At 40.6% G+C, this 14,536-nt stretch overlaps 1 protein-coding gene across 2 annotated transcripts in view; it reads left to right on the top strand.

Moving 5' to 3' along the window:
• The window catches only part of LOC102154048, a 54,761-nt gene extending 40,225 nt beyond the window's left edge, over nt 1-14,536 (top strand). The window contains exons 2-4 of one of the 2 annotated variants that reach the window (XR_005361837.1): nt 7,234-7,348; nt 11,737-11,833; nt 13,893-14,536. Coding sequence is in view for 1 of the 2 variants with exons in the window: in XM_038541981.1 (XP_038397909.1) it covers nt 7,234-7,348; nt 11,737-11,743 (122 nt within the window). In the remaining variant the exon portion in view is untranslated. Of the gene's footprint in view, nt 1-7,233; nt 7,349-11,736; nt 11,992-13,892 lie in introns of those variants that run through there. The other variant, XM_038541981.1, reaches the window with a different exon arrangement.

Below are 14,536 nucleotides of genomic sequence, written 5' to 3'. Positions count from 1 at the left end.
CACCTCCTCCAGTATGTGAACCTATACTAATTTCAGGTAGTAAGGAAGGAGTTAAAAATATACTCCCAAGTCCAGTTCCACGAGCCACTTTGGGTGTTGGGCAGGGAGTAAGTGGAGCCTGCAGGGCTCAGCATCATGGGCTCCGAACAAAGGCAGGGCAGGCAGGGGCTGTGTCATTACATCCACAATCTCAATGTCAGATTCTGAATCAGTTTTACATTTTAGTTTCTTTGTTTTGACCCAATTTTTTACACTGTGTAATTTTTTAATATTGGTTCTTTCTATCCTATTAAGTCATCCCTTCCAATTTTGGAGCTTCTGAACCTTTGATTGATCAGAATTTGAATTTGCATTAAAAAACAAACAAACAAACAAACAAAAACAGAGAAAAACTTTCCAGAGATTGCATTTTCATTGACATTTCTACACAAGTATCACCAGCCACTCTAAATATGGAAGAATCATTCCTTTTAAGGACTCTCTCAATTTTTTTCCTCCTCTCTTTTACATGGGCCTTTTTTTTTCTTCCCTTCCCCCTCTCTGTCCATTTTGCCAATTCTCTTCATCACCACTGTCCTCTGAAGCTGATTTAGGCAGAGTGAATCAGACAACGGTATTTCTGACTTTACTCATGACTAACAACATTTCCCTGAGGAGGTAACTTCCTCCTTTATTTTGTTTTGGTTTCTTGATCTTAAAGATGGCCACAAAAACACTAGATATCCCACATAGCTCAAGCAATGGCGTGCCAAACAGAGCATTTGTCTACAAAGCAGTATTTTCCCTCATGGATTGAATTCAGCAGGTGAGCCATTGTGAAGCTGCCTCTGGGGTCTGTAATATTCCACTTTTAGTTTGGCTTGGAGCAGAAGAGTCATTTAGTACGGTGAACAAGTTAGAACAAGCCTCCACTCAGTTATAAGGCCAGGTTCCTTTTTTTTTTTTTTTTTACTTTTTCCCACCTCAACATGTGGTGAATTGAACAAAATTGAATTAGATTCATTTCTGTTAAATCTCTTACCCTGGGTGCTTGAACTGTTGCTTCATGTTCTAAGCCTCTTTCTTTAAAAAACAAAACAACAGGGATCCCTGGGTGGCCCAGCGGTTTGGCGCCTGCCTTTGGCCCAGGGCGCGATCCTGGAGACCCGGGATCGAATCCCACATCGGGCTCCCGGTGCATGGAGCCTGCTTCTCCCTCTGCCTGTGTCTCTGCCTCTCTCTCTCTCTCTCTATGTGACTATCATAAATAAATAAAATTTAAAAAAAAAAAAAAAACAAAAAAAAACAACAACAACAACTCTTGCCATAGGATTTAAGTTTTGAGTAAGAAACCAGAGCTGTAGGAAGAGGGGAAAGAAAGAGGAAGAAAGAAAGAAAGAAAGAAAGAAAGAAAGAAAGAAAGAAAGAAAGAAAGAAAGAAAGAAAGAAAGAAAGAGAAAGAAAGAAAGAAAAAGAATGAATGAATAAATAAATAAATAAATAAATAAATAAATAAATAAAGGTTTAGTGTGTCTACTAAGAAACATAACTAAATTTGAGTCCTTCAGTCTCTTCAATAAATGGTGCTGGGAAAATTGGACAGCCATGTGCAGAAGAATGAAACTGGACCATTCTCTTACACCATACACAAAGATAAAATCAAAATGGATGAAAGATCTAAATGTGAGACAAGAAGCCATCAAAATCCTAGAAGAGAACACAGGCAACACCCTTTTTGAACTTGGCCACAGCAACTTCTTGCAAGACACATCTATGAAGGCAAGGGAAACAGAAGCAAAAATGAACTATTGGGACTTAATCAAGATAAAAAGCTTCTGCACAGCAAAAGAAACAGTCAACAAAACTTCTAAAAGACAACCTACAGAATGGGAGAAGATATTTGCAAACAACCTATCAGATCAAGGGCTAGGATCCAAGATCTATAAAGAACTTATTAAACTCAACAGCAAAGAAACAAGCAATCCAATCATGAAATGGGCAGAAGACATGAACAGACATTTCACAGAGGAAGACATAGACATGGCCAACAAGCACATGAGAAAATGCTCCACATCCCTTGTCGTCAGGGAAATACACATCAAAACCACAATGAGATCCCACCTCACACCAGTGAGAATTGGGAACATTAACAAGACAGGAAACAACAAATGTTGGAGAGGATGTGGAGAAAGGGGAACCCTCTTGCACTGTTGGTGGGAATGTGAACTGGTGCAGCCACTCTGGAGAACTGTGTAGAGGTTCCTCAAAGAGTTAAAAATAGATCTGCCCTATGACCCAGCAATTGCACTGCTGGGATTTACCCCAAAGATACAAATATGCAGTGAAATGGCAGGACACTTGCACCCCGATGTTTATAGCAGCAAAGTCCACAATAGCCACACTGTGGAAGCAGCCTCGGTGTCCACGGACAGATGAATGGATCAAGAAGCTGTGGTCTATGTATACAGTAGAATATTCCTCAGCCATCAGAAATGACAAATACCCATCATTAGCTTCAATGTGGATGAAACTGGAGGGTATCACGCTGAGTGAAGTTAGTCAATCAGAGAAGGACAGTAATTGTATGGTTTCACTCATACGTGGAATATAAGAAATATAAGAAAGAAAGGGATTTTAGGGGAAAGGAGAGAAAATGAGTGGGAAAATTTAGAGAGAGTGACAAAACATGAGAGACCCCTAACTCTGGGAAACGAACAAGGGGTAGTGGAAAGGGAGGTGGGTGGGGGGACCGGGGGACTGGACGATGGGCACTGACGGTATGAGCACTGGGGGTTATTCTATATGTTGGCAAATCGAACTCCAATAAAAATATATACAAAAATAAATAAATAAATAATTTGAATCCTTACGATTTTCTCTTGCTGTCCTCAAGATAAAGCATATATTACATGACATTCTCCCTTTTCCCTCTGCCAGCCTCCTAAGCAGGTTGCTGTCAGTGTTTGGTAGGCAAGAGAACTTAAATAGGAATCAGAGAACTTTGATCTTACTTTTTCCCCAGTTTCTCCAGTAGCCAAAAGGATGTTTATAGACTCAGCAACCACTTATTGGGCTTTCTATGCACCAGTGAAAATTTATTAATTAGGATCCACAAAAGAAAGATTGGAAACCTCCATCATGAGGTGCCAACCTAACCCCACTGTTCCTTCTTAACACTTATGAAGTCGGTTAAATAACAAAAACACAACCGAGTACATTTTAAAGATCTAATTGGCTATACTCATCTATCCATGTGTTAGGAAGCACCCCATCTAGCAAGTAGAGGGGAGATGAGATGAGATGCTAAGGAAACAGAAAGTTGCGCGTGTGTGTGTATGTGTGTGTGTTTTATGATTTTATTTATGTATTCATGAGAGACACCGAGGGAGAAGCAGTTTCCCTGCGGGAAGCCTGATGCAGGACCTGGGACTCAGGACTTGATCCCAGGGCCCCCGGGATCATGACCTGAGCCAAAGGAGATGCTCAAGCACTGGGCCACCCAGGCGCCCCCAAAAGGAAAGTTTTTTAAAGGTGAAAAAGGAGTGGAAAATAGGAAACAATTAGCAAAGAATCCATTATTTTAGGCAAGTTTACCATCCTAGGGGGAGCGGAAGGGGTCTCTCAGTAAATTTCCTAGTGCTGACCAGGCAGTTCCCATGTTGACTGATTAAAGGTTGCATTTCTGGGGTGGGGGGGTTGGAGCTGTGATAGGGGCAGGCCAGGTCCAGGGGCCCTGAGGGGATCCCACAGGACCACCAAGAGGACTTCTGACTAAACACAGGTTAGAAATCAAACTCGAACCCAGCAGGGGGTGAAAGGACAGTGTTTTGAAGGTATAGAGGGAGTGCAGGTGCAGTGTGCGGGAGACTCAGAAAGGACCCCAGCTATGATCAGGGTCTGGGGTTTTCATTGAGGATGCGTGTGTCCTCTCAGGCAGCCAGGGCCTGGTTAGAACAAAGGCGATGGCCCAAAGGTGTTCTGGCCTACGATAGCTCCGTTGGGTTCTGGTCACCTGGTCCCTCCTTAGACGTTATCTATTCTAAGGAGATCACTAACTCCTTGTCCCTTACAAGGAGGACGTACTGGATTGGCATTACAAGGCATGGGCAGGGTGGGGGTGCAGGTGCTAGCATGATTAGAAACAGGAAAAGGAGCAAAAAGCAATTTTTATAGCATCCTTCAGTTTCCCTAGCTCAACGGCAGTCAGGTTGGGTAGTTAAGTCTTGGTACATTGACCGGGGGCCTTGACCCCAGTGATGCCATTTTGGTCTTGTCATTTTCTATTTAACAAAACTATAAGCAACTAATTATTAATGCATTGTGTGTGTTTGTTTAATGTCCATTTCTCTCCAGGGCTATGTGCTTCAGGAGGACAGAGTCTGTGAATACAGTGTTCATTTTTGTAAGCCCAGTGTGGAACCCAAGGCCTAGCACAATAGTAGATACCCAGTAAAGATAGCCTGCATCTCAGAGGTTAGGATTGTGCACGACCAGACTATTAAATAGCTGAGCTGTGATGAGAACTCAGGTGTTAACCCCAAGAGGAGTTTCTGTTCTCAAGTTATTTCCACTTGCGTACGCCATTTGCTTTTCAGAGCTCAACTGAAAGAATACGAGAATACATGGAGGCAAAAAATGAAAACCCTACTGTGAAAAGATGTGAAATGGGTCTTTTACTGTGATGGCCTAACCTCCAGGTAGGTCACAATCAAATCATTTCTAGAGTTTCACTGAAGAACACTAATTTCCACAGGAGAAAGACCCTAGGGCTTGTACTATTTACTATAGAATAAGGTGGAATTATTCAGGTTCCCTACTGTACACTACTTTTTTAGAGGAATAAGTCAGCAAAATGCCAAGAGTGTTTTACTTCTCGTTCACCTCCCTCTTCCAGTCTGTGGGGTTCCCATTACAGGAGGTTCTAAGGCTGCCTGACTCGCTATACCAATTTCATCCTTGAAGATGGAGATGTTTACACTGTAAACATTAGTGTATTCTAAGTTTGTTGTGTTTTTCATTTTAAAAGTATTCCTCAGTATGCTTTCTTTGAAAGAAAAATCTTCAGGGACACCTGGGTGGCTCAGTGGTGGAGCGTCTGCCTTTCGGCTCAGGGTATGATCCCGGGTCCTGGGATCGAGTCCTGAATCAGGCTCCACACAGAGAGTCTGCTTCTCCCTCTGCCTGTGTCTCTGCCTCTCTGTATGTCTCTCATGAATAAATAAATAAAATCTTAAAAAGATTTTTAAAAAAAGACCAAAAAAAGAAAATAAAAATCTTCATAGTGAAAAAAAAAAAGTTTAAGAGACAATTTCAATAGACAGTAGACAATAATGTCTGGTATTGTTTTAAGCATAGAATCCTTCAACGTCATTCAGGAATGAACGTTATAACAACTTTCCTGCAAATGTGACTGAGGAGTAAACACATGAGTAAAACATACTATAAAGGAGTTTGGAGGAAAAAATACTGCTACGTTGTTCTGGGTTGAGATTTTGAAAGTATTCTCATTCACAGTAATAATTGCCAAAATACAGGGTCATTTTCCAAGAAATTTATGTTTCTTGGACTTTCTGCTCCAGCTGGTGTATTGATTTGACGGAGCTCTGTTCCAAATCTCAGTTCCAGCTCATTGCCCGTTGTATCCTGTAGCGATTACAAAAGATGGTGGTGCAGGGTCTTGGGGGTGGGGGGTGGGGGAAGGAGGTGGTGGGAGGTGCAATCCACCTCAACTTTGAAAAGCCCAGTGTTGACCTGCATTTTTTAGGATGATATAGTCATTTAGACACGCTGATTGACTACAGATCCTCCCTGCTTCTGGTTTTTTTCTACGCAAGAGAAGACAGGCTGTTTTTGCAATAACCTTTCTCGCTCTGCCCACACTAGTGGCTCCATTCCATGCTCTAAATCATTGTCTTCATGAGGTTTAAGCAAACCTCCTTCCAATGCTCTTCAAATTCAGTGGCATATTATAAATCACACGCTGGCTTTTTCAATTGCCTGGGCATTATTTTGAAGATCTTGGCCTATTTTTTTTTTTCAAGCAGCAGATTTGTGGTAAAAGCTTGGCCGAATTTTCTTTATTGTTTGCCAGATTTTTAATTTTAACTGTAGAATGTCCATTTAATCTCAGTTGTAGCTTAATGGACACTCTCTCTTACTAAATAATTTCATTTCATTAATTATGATATTGTCCTTTAGACACTTCTTGGGGACTTACAATGGTTTCACATTGGCTGCTTATCAGGGTCAGACTTTCCATATGGTCTTTTAAAGCTGAGCGCTATGAAGTGAAATGTTAGCTAAGCTTACCTCCCTCTCCCGCAAGTTATCTTCACTGCTTTTGGGATCACTGTCCTCAACATGGCAGGTTTCTCCTCCTCTCATGCTTTTCTCATGGACTTCCTACAGCTTTCTAGAACGCCATCTCCGCCTCCTAGACCAATGCAAGTGCCACCACTGGGGCCCATATTCTGTTCCAACTCATGTTCCCTTCTGCTCCAACTCGTCCTCTTTGTGAACCACTTACCTTTTGGCCACTGACTGTGTATTGACTTTGGCTACAGACAGACCTGCTCTGTCACTTTGTTGACATTATTTCACGTCTCACCTTTAGTCAGCATATTCGTCTATAACAGAAGAAGAATAATAGATTGTTAGGAGAATTATACGTGTCACACAAGCAAAATATTTAGCTCATGACAAGTACAAAATGTGTTTATTCCATTCTCTCTTGCCCTACAATTTACTTTGCTGTTTTTATGTGGTGAAGCCCTGATAATTCAATAAAATCCCCTGAAGGAACAGCATTGTATATACATTTCTTTTGCAACCTACAAAAGCCTGCTCTACATGGAGGCATATAGGACCTGAAGGAAAAAAGATGATCAACTAGAGTACAAATTACTGTTCTTCCTGAAAAACAGATGAATGAACTATGGTCAAGTCTTGTGGACTTGGCTGTGAGCTCTCATTGAGAGGAGAGCTCCTGATGGTTGAGTGTTAATCCCAATGTGGGAGCAAGGTCTGCAGACACACTACCCGGGTCCACACTGACTCCACCACGGGCTAGCTGTGTGCCCTGGGGCAATGCCTCTGTGCTTCAGTTTCCTATTCCATGAAACAAGGATAATAATGGTGAATGGTACCTACTTTATGTCTGCATTGTATTAAATGAGGGTGCACACACACACACACAGAGTATATAAGTGCCATATAAGTGTTTGCTGCTATTATCATTACCCCATTGTTATCCAGAGAGCTGGGTAAGAAGAGGCAGCTGTTGTCATCTGAGAGGCAATGCAGCCGAGTGGAAAGAGCACAGTTTGGATTCAGATAGACCCGCATTCTGGAAGGCCTTCCTTCTTTCAAGGTAAGATCTCCTGGTCTAATTTCTAATACATAAGATGAAGCTGATCCTCCTACATCTTTGTGAGGGTTATACTAGATAAAATACTAATTGTAGATCACTTAGCGCTGGGACTAATACAAAGAAGGTCCTCAAAAAATGGAACTGATATTATAATTATTGTCATTATTATATTTCACTTACTGTATTTTAAAACAGACCATTATTCTTTTTACCACCAAGAAAGGAAGAAATACTGCCAATTACATAATAATGGGCCATCACGATGTGATGTATTCAATTTTCAGATAAAGATGTGGGAAAAAATGTGCTTTAAATAAATGAAAAATACTAGTTTTGCTAGGTGGGGGATCACGAACTGGCTCATGACCGAGGGAGGCTCCCCGGTCTGGGAAGTGGAGACAGAGAGAAAGAAGTGTACAAAAGGCTGCCCCTTGGTTCGTCAGGGGTTTCGGGGCCTGAATTCTTAGACCTCAAGCCTGGGTATGTGAGAGTGGATCATTTCAATTCCCATAAGCACTACAGAAGACTACTAGTAACCCACGCCTTTGCCTGTTTTTCTCTTTCTTCCTCACGTATCTCGCCATGAGTGTTTCAACAAAATGCAACTAAACTTAAACTAGACTGAAATATTTTTATGATTGCCTTTTCTCAGGCTTCTCTGCTTTAAATTTAAAAATAGCCCAAACACAGAAATTGCGTAGAAGTTTTCTTGGTCTTCAAGGCTTTTCCTTTTTAAAGACAGCTGCATAAGACTTTCATTCCATTTCCTCTGAGTGACCATGAGAAAAATCTCTCCTTTGTGTTTTTCTGGTTCTAAGACCCTAGAGAATAAATTGAGTTGTTGGGACATTGCCAGCTGTGTGATAGGTCTACAAGGAAAACAATAAGCAATCTTTTCTGTTTGCAAAGACTAAATTCAGAGACTACTGCCCTGACAGGTTACACATAAAACCAGCCCTCGCTCCTCTCCTGCAACCCCTCTCCTGATTAGCTTTTCTTTGAAGGTTGAGTGAGATGAGTTAGAGTATCTTTTCCATTTCAGATCCAGTGGATGTGGGGGTGTTGCAATTTACACACAGAACTCAAAACTTCTCAATGCCAGATTCTAAATCATCACTATCGCTGAGTTTAGTCTAGTGCCACTGGCCTCATCAGACACATATTTCTCTCTGTCATAAGGGATTGTTGGCCAGCTTATTTCAAAGTCTTAGAACACAACTGTTTCCTTTTCATTCCTACACATTTTTTCACTCAATATCAGCCTAAATAACTTTTTAAAAATTGTATATTATTTTATTGCCAAGTAACGCCGCATTCCTACTCCTATTTCTAAGCATATGGCACTCATCTTCTTGCCACTGTAGGGAGGAAAGGGCCAACTATCAGAGATCAAGAAAGGGATCTCAGAACAGGACCATATGTGGTGGGAGAAGAGCACTCCTTGCATGTTTGTACAGTCTTTCTATTTATAGTTGCAACATTTATAAGCTGGCCCCATCAGATAGGGACATGGAGGATATACATTCGGTAGTGCTAGCTAACTAGCTAAGTACTGTAAGAAATTTCCCCACTCACGCAATAGTTACATCCTAGTGACATTTGGAAATAAGGTGAGAAAGACCCTATCTCACACACACAAAAAAAAGATTATTTCCTCCTGTAAGTAAATCTAGAGGGGAATTTTCTAGATGTGGTGATGCTACCCCCTGAAACTGAAAAATCAAGTTTCTCAAAGTTGATTTGACCAGAATATATTAAGATAGAATATGAGGATGCCTGGGTGGCTCAGTGGTTGAGCGTCTGCCTTTGGCTCAGGGCGTGATCCTGGAGTCCTCAGATCGAGTCCCACATGGGGTTCCCCGTAGGAAGCCTGCTTCTCTCCCTCTGCCTGTGTCTCTGCCTCTCTCTGTGTCTCTCATTAATAAATAAATTTTTAAAAAAAAGATAGAATATGATCAATTGACCCAAACACCCCTACAAAGTGTCTCCTGCCTTGTTCTCATTTGTATGATCTTTCAGAGCAAGCATAATCTTGCTTGTATTTGAACCTTCTACTGTTTTATAACAATGCCTGGCCACTTGTAGGTTCTCAACAAATCTTAGTGTAATTCCACCAAGCAAATAAACCCTTTTAGCACCTGGTCTGAATTTAGTGTAAGAATTCCAAACTCACTGGAATTGTATATAAGCCATAACACAATATAGGCCATAATTCCAAACAAAGACATGTTGGACACACATTGTAGAACTTTTCAGCTAGTAAAGGAAAAAAATCCTTTTCTAACTCAAAGTCATAAAGAGTGCTGCAGGTGGCTTCCCTAAAAAAAGAAGCAGATCCTAAGATGAAATCAAGCATGTGAAAGTTTTATTAGGGGACAACACATAAAAAAAGAAAAAAAGAGAGAAAGCAGGATCAGGCAAGGAGCTGTCAAACCGCAGTGTAGATTCCACAGTCCCTACCAGCACCACCCATCCAAGCAATTCCTCATTGGTGGAAATGGCTTGAAGCTTGAATTACCACCGTGCTCAGTCATTGGCCAGCATCTTCCCCAAGAACAGCTTGAATTTGGGCTAAAAGCTGATGTAGTTCCAGACCACGCAAATAGCTGGAGGCTGACAGATATCCACGTGCTTGGAGCTAGCCAATGAGACCCTCCTTGAAAATGGATCTGAGTGGTGCCTTTTCTTGTTTGCCATGAAGAGGTTCTCTTATGTTTTCATTCAAAAGAAAAATGCTTTGATTTATGAGGATTTTATTTTTGAGTATGGTGTGAGGCTTCTAAATTGCTCTATCCTTCACTGAATGATCTGTCTCAAAGAGTTTTAATGTGACCATTTAATGTGCCATTGGATGTGTTATTGGATAATTTTTTAAGCATCAGAAGAAAAGTCTCGTCAATCTTTGGGCTATGCACCATGTAAGGACTGTAGGCACAATACACTTTTAAGGTTAATTTGCATTGTTAACTTTTTGCACTTACTTTCTTAAGTAGACCATCAACAAAACAATAAATTAAGCCCTGATTTGTAGCAGTGTCCAGTTTCTGTGGTGTGAATACTCCCACCATGGCTGACTTCAAGCTACCAATGTGGTGCCACTCGGAGCAGAGTTGGGAAGAGATAACCAGTATCACACTATTATATGGCATTTCCTTCATGCAGATAAAATAGGTATAAATAACCTCAAGAGCATAGATAATTGTAGTACATACAAAAACATAGTAAATTATAGCAAAATAACTAGTAAGTGATGAACTTTGGGGATTTATTGCTTTTGGTTTTGATGTATGGCTTAATTGTAAGTTTATATAATTTAATTTTTAATAATGTCTGTGTCTAAAAACCAGCTCACAAAATTCTTGAAAATTTAACAATAGGCTCTCGTGAGCTGGCACATGATAATCCAATACAAACTAGAAATTTCCCTTTTAAAAAAAAAAAAAGAAAGAAATTTCCCTTTTAGGCTCCTTCCCTGAAGAAACTTAAGTATTGATACCTAGTGATGCAGTATACGTATAAGAATATTTATTGTGCTGGTGTTTATAACAGGGAAAGGTGAAAATGACATACCTGTCCATAAATACACAAATTGATAAATAAACTGGAATTTACTATGATGCAATATTAAATGGTGGTTAAAAACAAAATAAATTAGATTCTCATGTGTGGACACAGATCAATTCCCAAAGGAAACTGCAAGTACTTTCACGTAGTGTGATACTAATTGTGTAAAACTTTAAAACATACAAACACATTTTAAGTCTAGTTTATAAAAATATGCCTCTATACAATTAAGGTATAAAATTCTTATGATAATGAAACACAGAAAGTTCAGACAATAGTTGCCTCTGGGGAAGGGATGAGGGATGAGGTGGCACTTTCAAGTGTATCAATAATACTTTATTTCTTTAAAGGGAAATTGATAATCTGAGCCATAATCATAAAAGAAAAACAATCCAACATGTTATGCCCCTGATAGACATACACAAGATATCTGTGAAACATCCTTGCTCAAAAAGAGGACTTATATCTGTTTAAACTTCTATATCCAATTCCCAATTTATGGAAAAACAAGGAGCAAAGAAAACTGTTAAGTGGAACTAGTGGACTGAAATCGGCAAAATCTGGGGTATAAGTTTCTTCCACATATAAATTGCAAGGAAGAAAATAGAGAAGTAAGGAATCTGCAGACTATAAGAGACTTAAGAGATCAATCCATTAATTGCAGGGTATAAACATGGTTTTGGTTCTGATTCAAACCAACTATTCAAAATTATGAGGGGGAAAACAGGAAAATTTGAATAGCAAATGAATAGAATAAGGAATTACTATTATTCAGGTGAGACAATCATATGGAGGACATATCTAAATAATCCTTTTTGTTTTAGATATTAATGTTAAAAAGAAGTGCGGATGAAATGGTGGATGAAGGACGTCTAGGACTTGCTTCCCAAGAACCTGGGGAGCTGGACGGAGTGAGCAGAGGTATGGATGACACAAGATGGATGTTTCTTCTTTTAGTTGTTCGAAATTTATCAACCTTATGAGTAAGGTTTCTTTTAAGGGAAAGAGGAGAAGAAAAAAATGGAAGCAAACAAGAAAAAATAAATAAACATCTATTAACCAGGGGGTTTCACATTGAAGGGGGTGCCATTGTGTTTTCTGTGTATTTGGTGAAGTTTGAAATATGACATGATTTAAATTTCTAAAAGCTTGAAATTTGTATAAATACCTCCTCAGTACCACAAACATAAAATACACCCTGACTATATTTTAAACGCCACGGCCCAGCTTCAATGGAAGGAGAGAGATAAGTTATCAGCAGGGAGACTGGGGCTTCCCACAGCTCTTACGTGCCAGACACTTTTGATTTAGCCTCCTGCCGGGTGCCCTGGGCCCTCCCCAGATAGCGGACCACCACTATCTAGTGCCATGAGCCAGAAATTAACTCTTCGCGTCCACTCAGGCAGGCCTCGGTTCTCCTGCTGCACCCGTGGGTCCCACACTGTCACATCTGGTTAGGCCTCCCTCCCTCTCATTTACACTTTGCTCCCTGGGGAAGGTTGAAGTTACCAGATAAGTTCATCAGAGGAGTGTTTTGCTTTCTAGAGTTCAACAGGCCTTGTCCTTGTGGAGGTCAAGAGGCTATTTCATGATCTATTTTGTTTCTAAGCTTACCAGGCTACTGAAGTGTTGCTGAACCGCTTCAAACTCAAGAAGGATTTAAACGTTGCCTGTGCAGATCCCATGTTCACCCCCCTGCCCACGTGCACACGCATGTGCACACACATGCACGCATCTGTAGCCGTTAGTACATAGCAAATTAACGACTATCAGGCAGGCTCCTGGTGGCCACCCACGTACAACATGAGACAAGGTGGGTGTCTTCAAAGTTAAACGAATTAGAGAGAAAACAGTACTGACCCAAGCAGAGAACAGTTTGATGCTGGATATGTTTTCTTAAAGTGAATTTTTTTTTCCTGAACTCAGAATCTTCAAGACTTATTAGTTCTAGTTTTCCAGTAAAAAACAGAACTTCCCTTTAATCCACAGATATAAAGGGGGGTCCGAGTGCATTTCTACGCAAATGCCACAGGGCACACAGGCCACTGGCTCAGGCTGTGCAATAAATGACTGACTCACTGGAGAGCCAGTGTGGTGTTATATTAAACGTGTGGACTTTGGAACCAGATTGCTTGTGTCTTGGTTTCCCTTCATTAAAATGGAGATAATAGGGGCTTCCGGGGGGGTTCAGTTGGTTGAACCACTGATTCTTGATTTCTGCTCAGGTCATGGTCTCTGGGTCCTGGGATCGAGGCCCCTCGGGCTTCGGGCTCCCTGCTCATTGGGGAGCCTGCTTCCCTCTCCTCTTCCGCCCTCCCCACCTGCTCATGCTCTCTCTCTCTCTCTCAAGTAAATAAATAAAATATTTAATAAAATAAAATGGAGATAATAGCAGCACCTACCTCATAGTTATGTTGTGCAGAAATTACATAAGTCAATACATGTAAAGCACCTAGAATACTGCTTGGCCTATAATAAGTGCTACTGAAGCTATTAGCACTTGTCATTTAGCGATTGTCATGTAATCCTCCAAACAATTAGCATCACTTTACAGATGAGGTTAAATAGCATGTTGAACGTTAGACAGTCCATAGTAGCAGAACAGGGGTTAAATCGGGTTCTGTCCAAAGCCGGTGTGCTTTCCACCACATGCCCTCTTTTCATGTGCTTATGACACACACCGCGCTCCTGTATTCACAAGGGAGCCACGTTCATAACAGGACATGAAATTCAGCCTAAAGCCTGTGAGACTTTGGGATGGTTCAGAGTAAGGAAACTGAAAATAGTAAGATGCAACTGTCCGATGTCTACACTGAGAGATTTCAGACACTGAGAGAAGGTTGGAAGATTAGACTGGAGTATCGGGTGATGAACATCTTGGTGTAAATGTTCAGACTATGTAAACTGGCTCATGCTGTCTTGGTTTAATTAAGTAAGCAGTGGGATCTCCTATACTGACAGTAAGTATTCATGGTTCCAGGATTAAATATGAAACAATTATGAGTCATAATAATCCCCTTCATGTCATCATGAGAAGGAAGATGTATTTGTGAACCAAGTGGCCTACTTGAAATCAAATGAGAAAATATAGGTTAAAGCCATCTATAAACTTAAATGTAGTAACGAAAATGTAGTTTTACATATTGCTACGGAGTTGAATTGGGCCTTCCAAAAAGAAGTCCTCACCCTGGATACCTGTGAATAATGTGATCTTACTTGGAAATAGGACTTTTGCCTACGTAATCAATTTAAATTGATCTTGAGCGGAAATAGGATGAATCCTAATCCAATATGACTTATAAGAAGAGAAGAGACATGGAGATGGACACAGAGGAAATTGCCCCGTGACGACAGGCAGAAAGAAACTAGAGTGATAATCTCCAAGCCAGGCGGTGCCAAGGTTTTTGCAAAAACTAAGAGGGAAGCATGGAGCAGAACTTCAGAAAGAACCAACCCTGCTGACACCTGTATTTTGGACTTCTACCCCCCAGAACTGTGAAATAATAAATCTCTTTTGTTTTAAGCCAACCAGTGTGCTTAAAACAACTTTGTTAGAGCCTCTGTGGGACACAAATGCACGTGTGCAAGTTCATGCAATGACCAACATCAATAAATGATCGATGA

Source organism: Canis lupus, chromosome 7 (assembly GCF_011100685.1).
Source record: "Canis lupus familiaris isolate Mischka breed German Shepherd chromosome 7, alternate assembly UU_Cfam_GSD_1.0, whole genome shotgun sequence".
In the NCBI taxonomy this organism is placed as follows: Eukaryota; Metazoa; Chordata; class Mammalia; order Carnivora; family Canidae; genus Canis; species Canis lupus.
The sequence above is the reverse complement of the archived record's forward strand: the minus strand, read 5'-3'. Positions and strand labels throughout refer to the sequence as shown.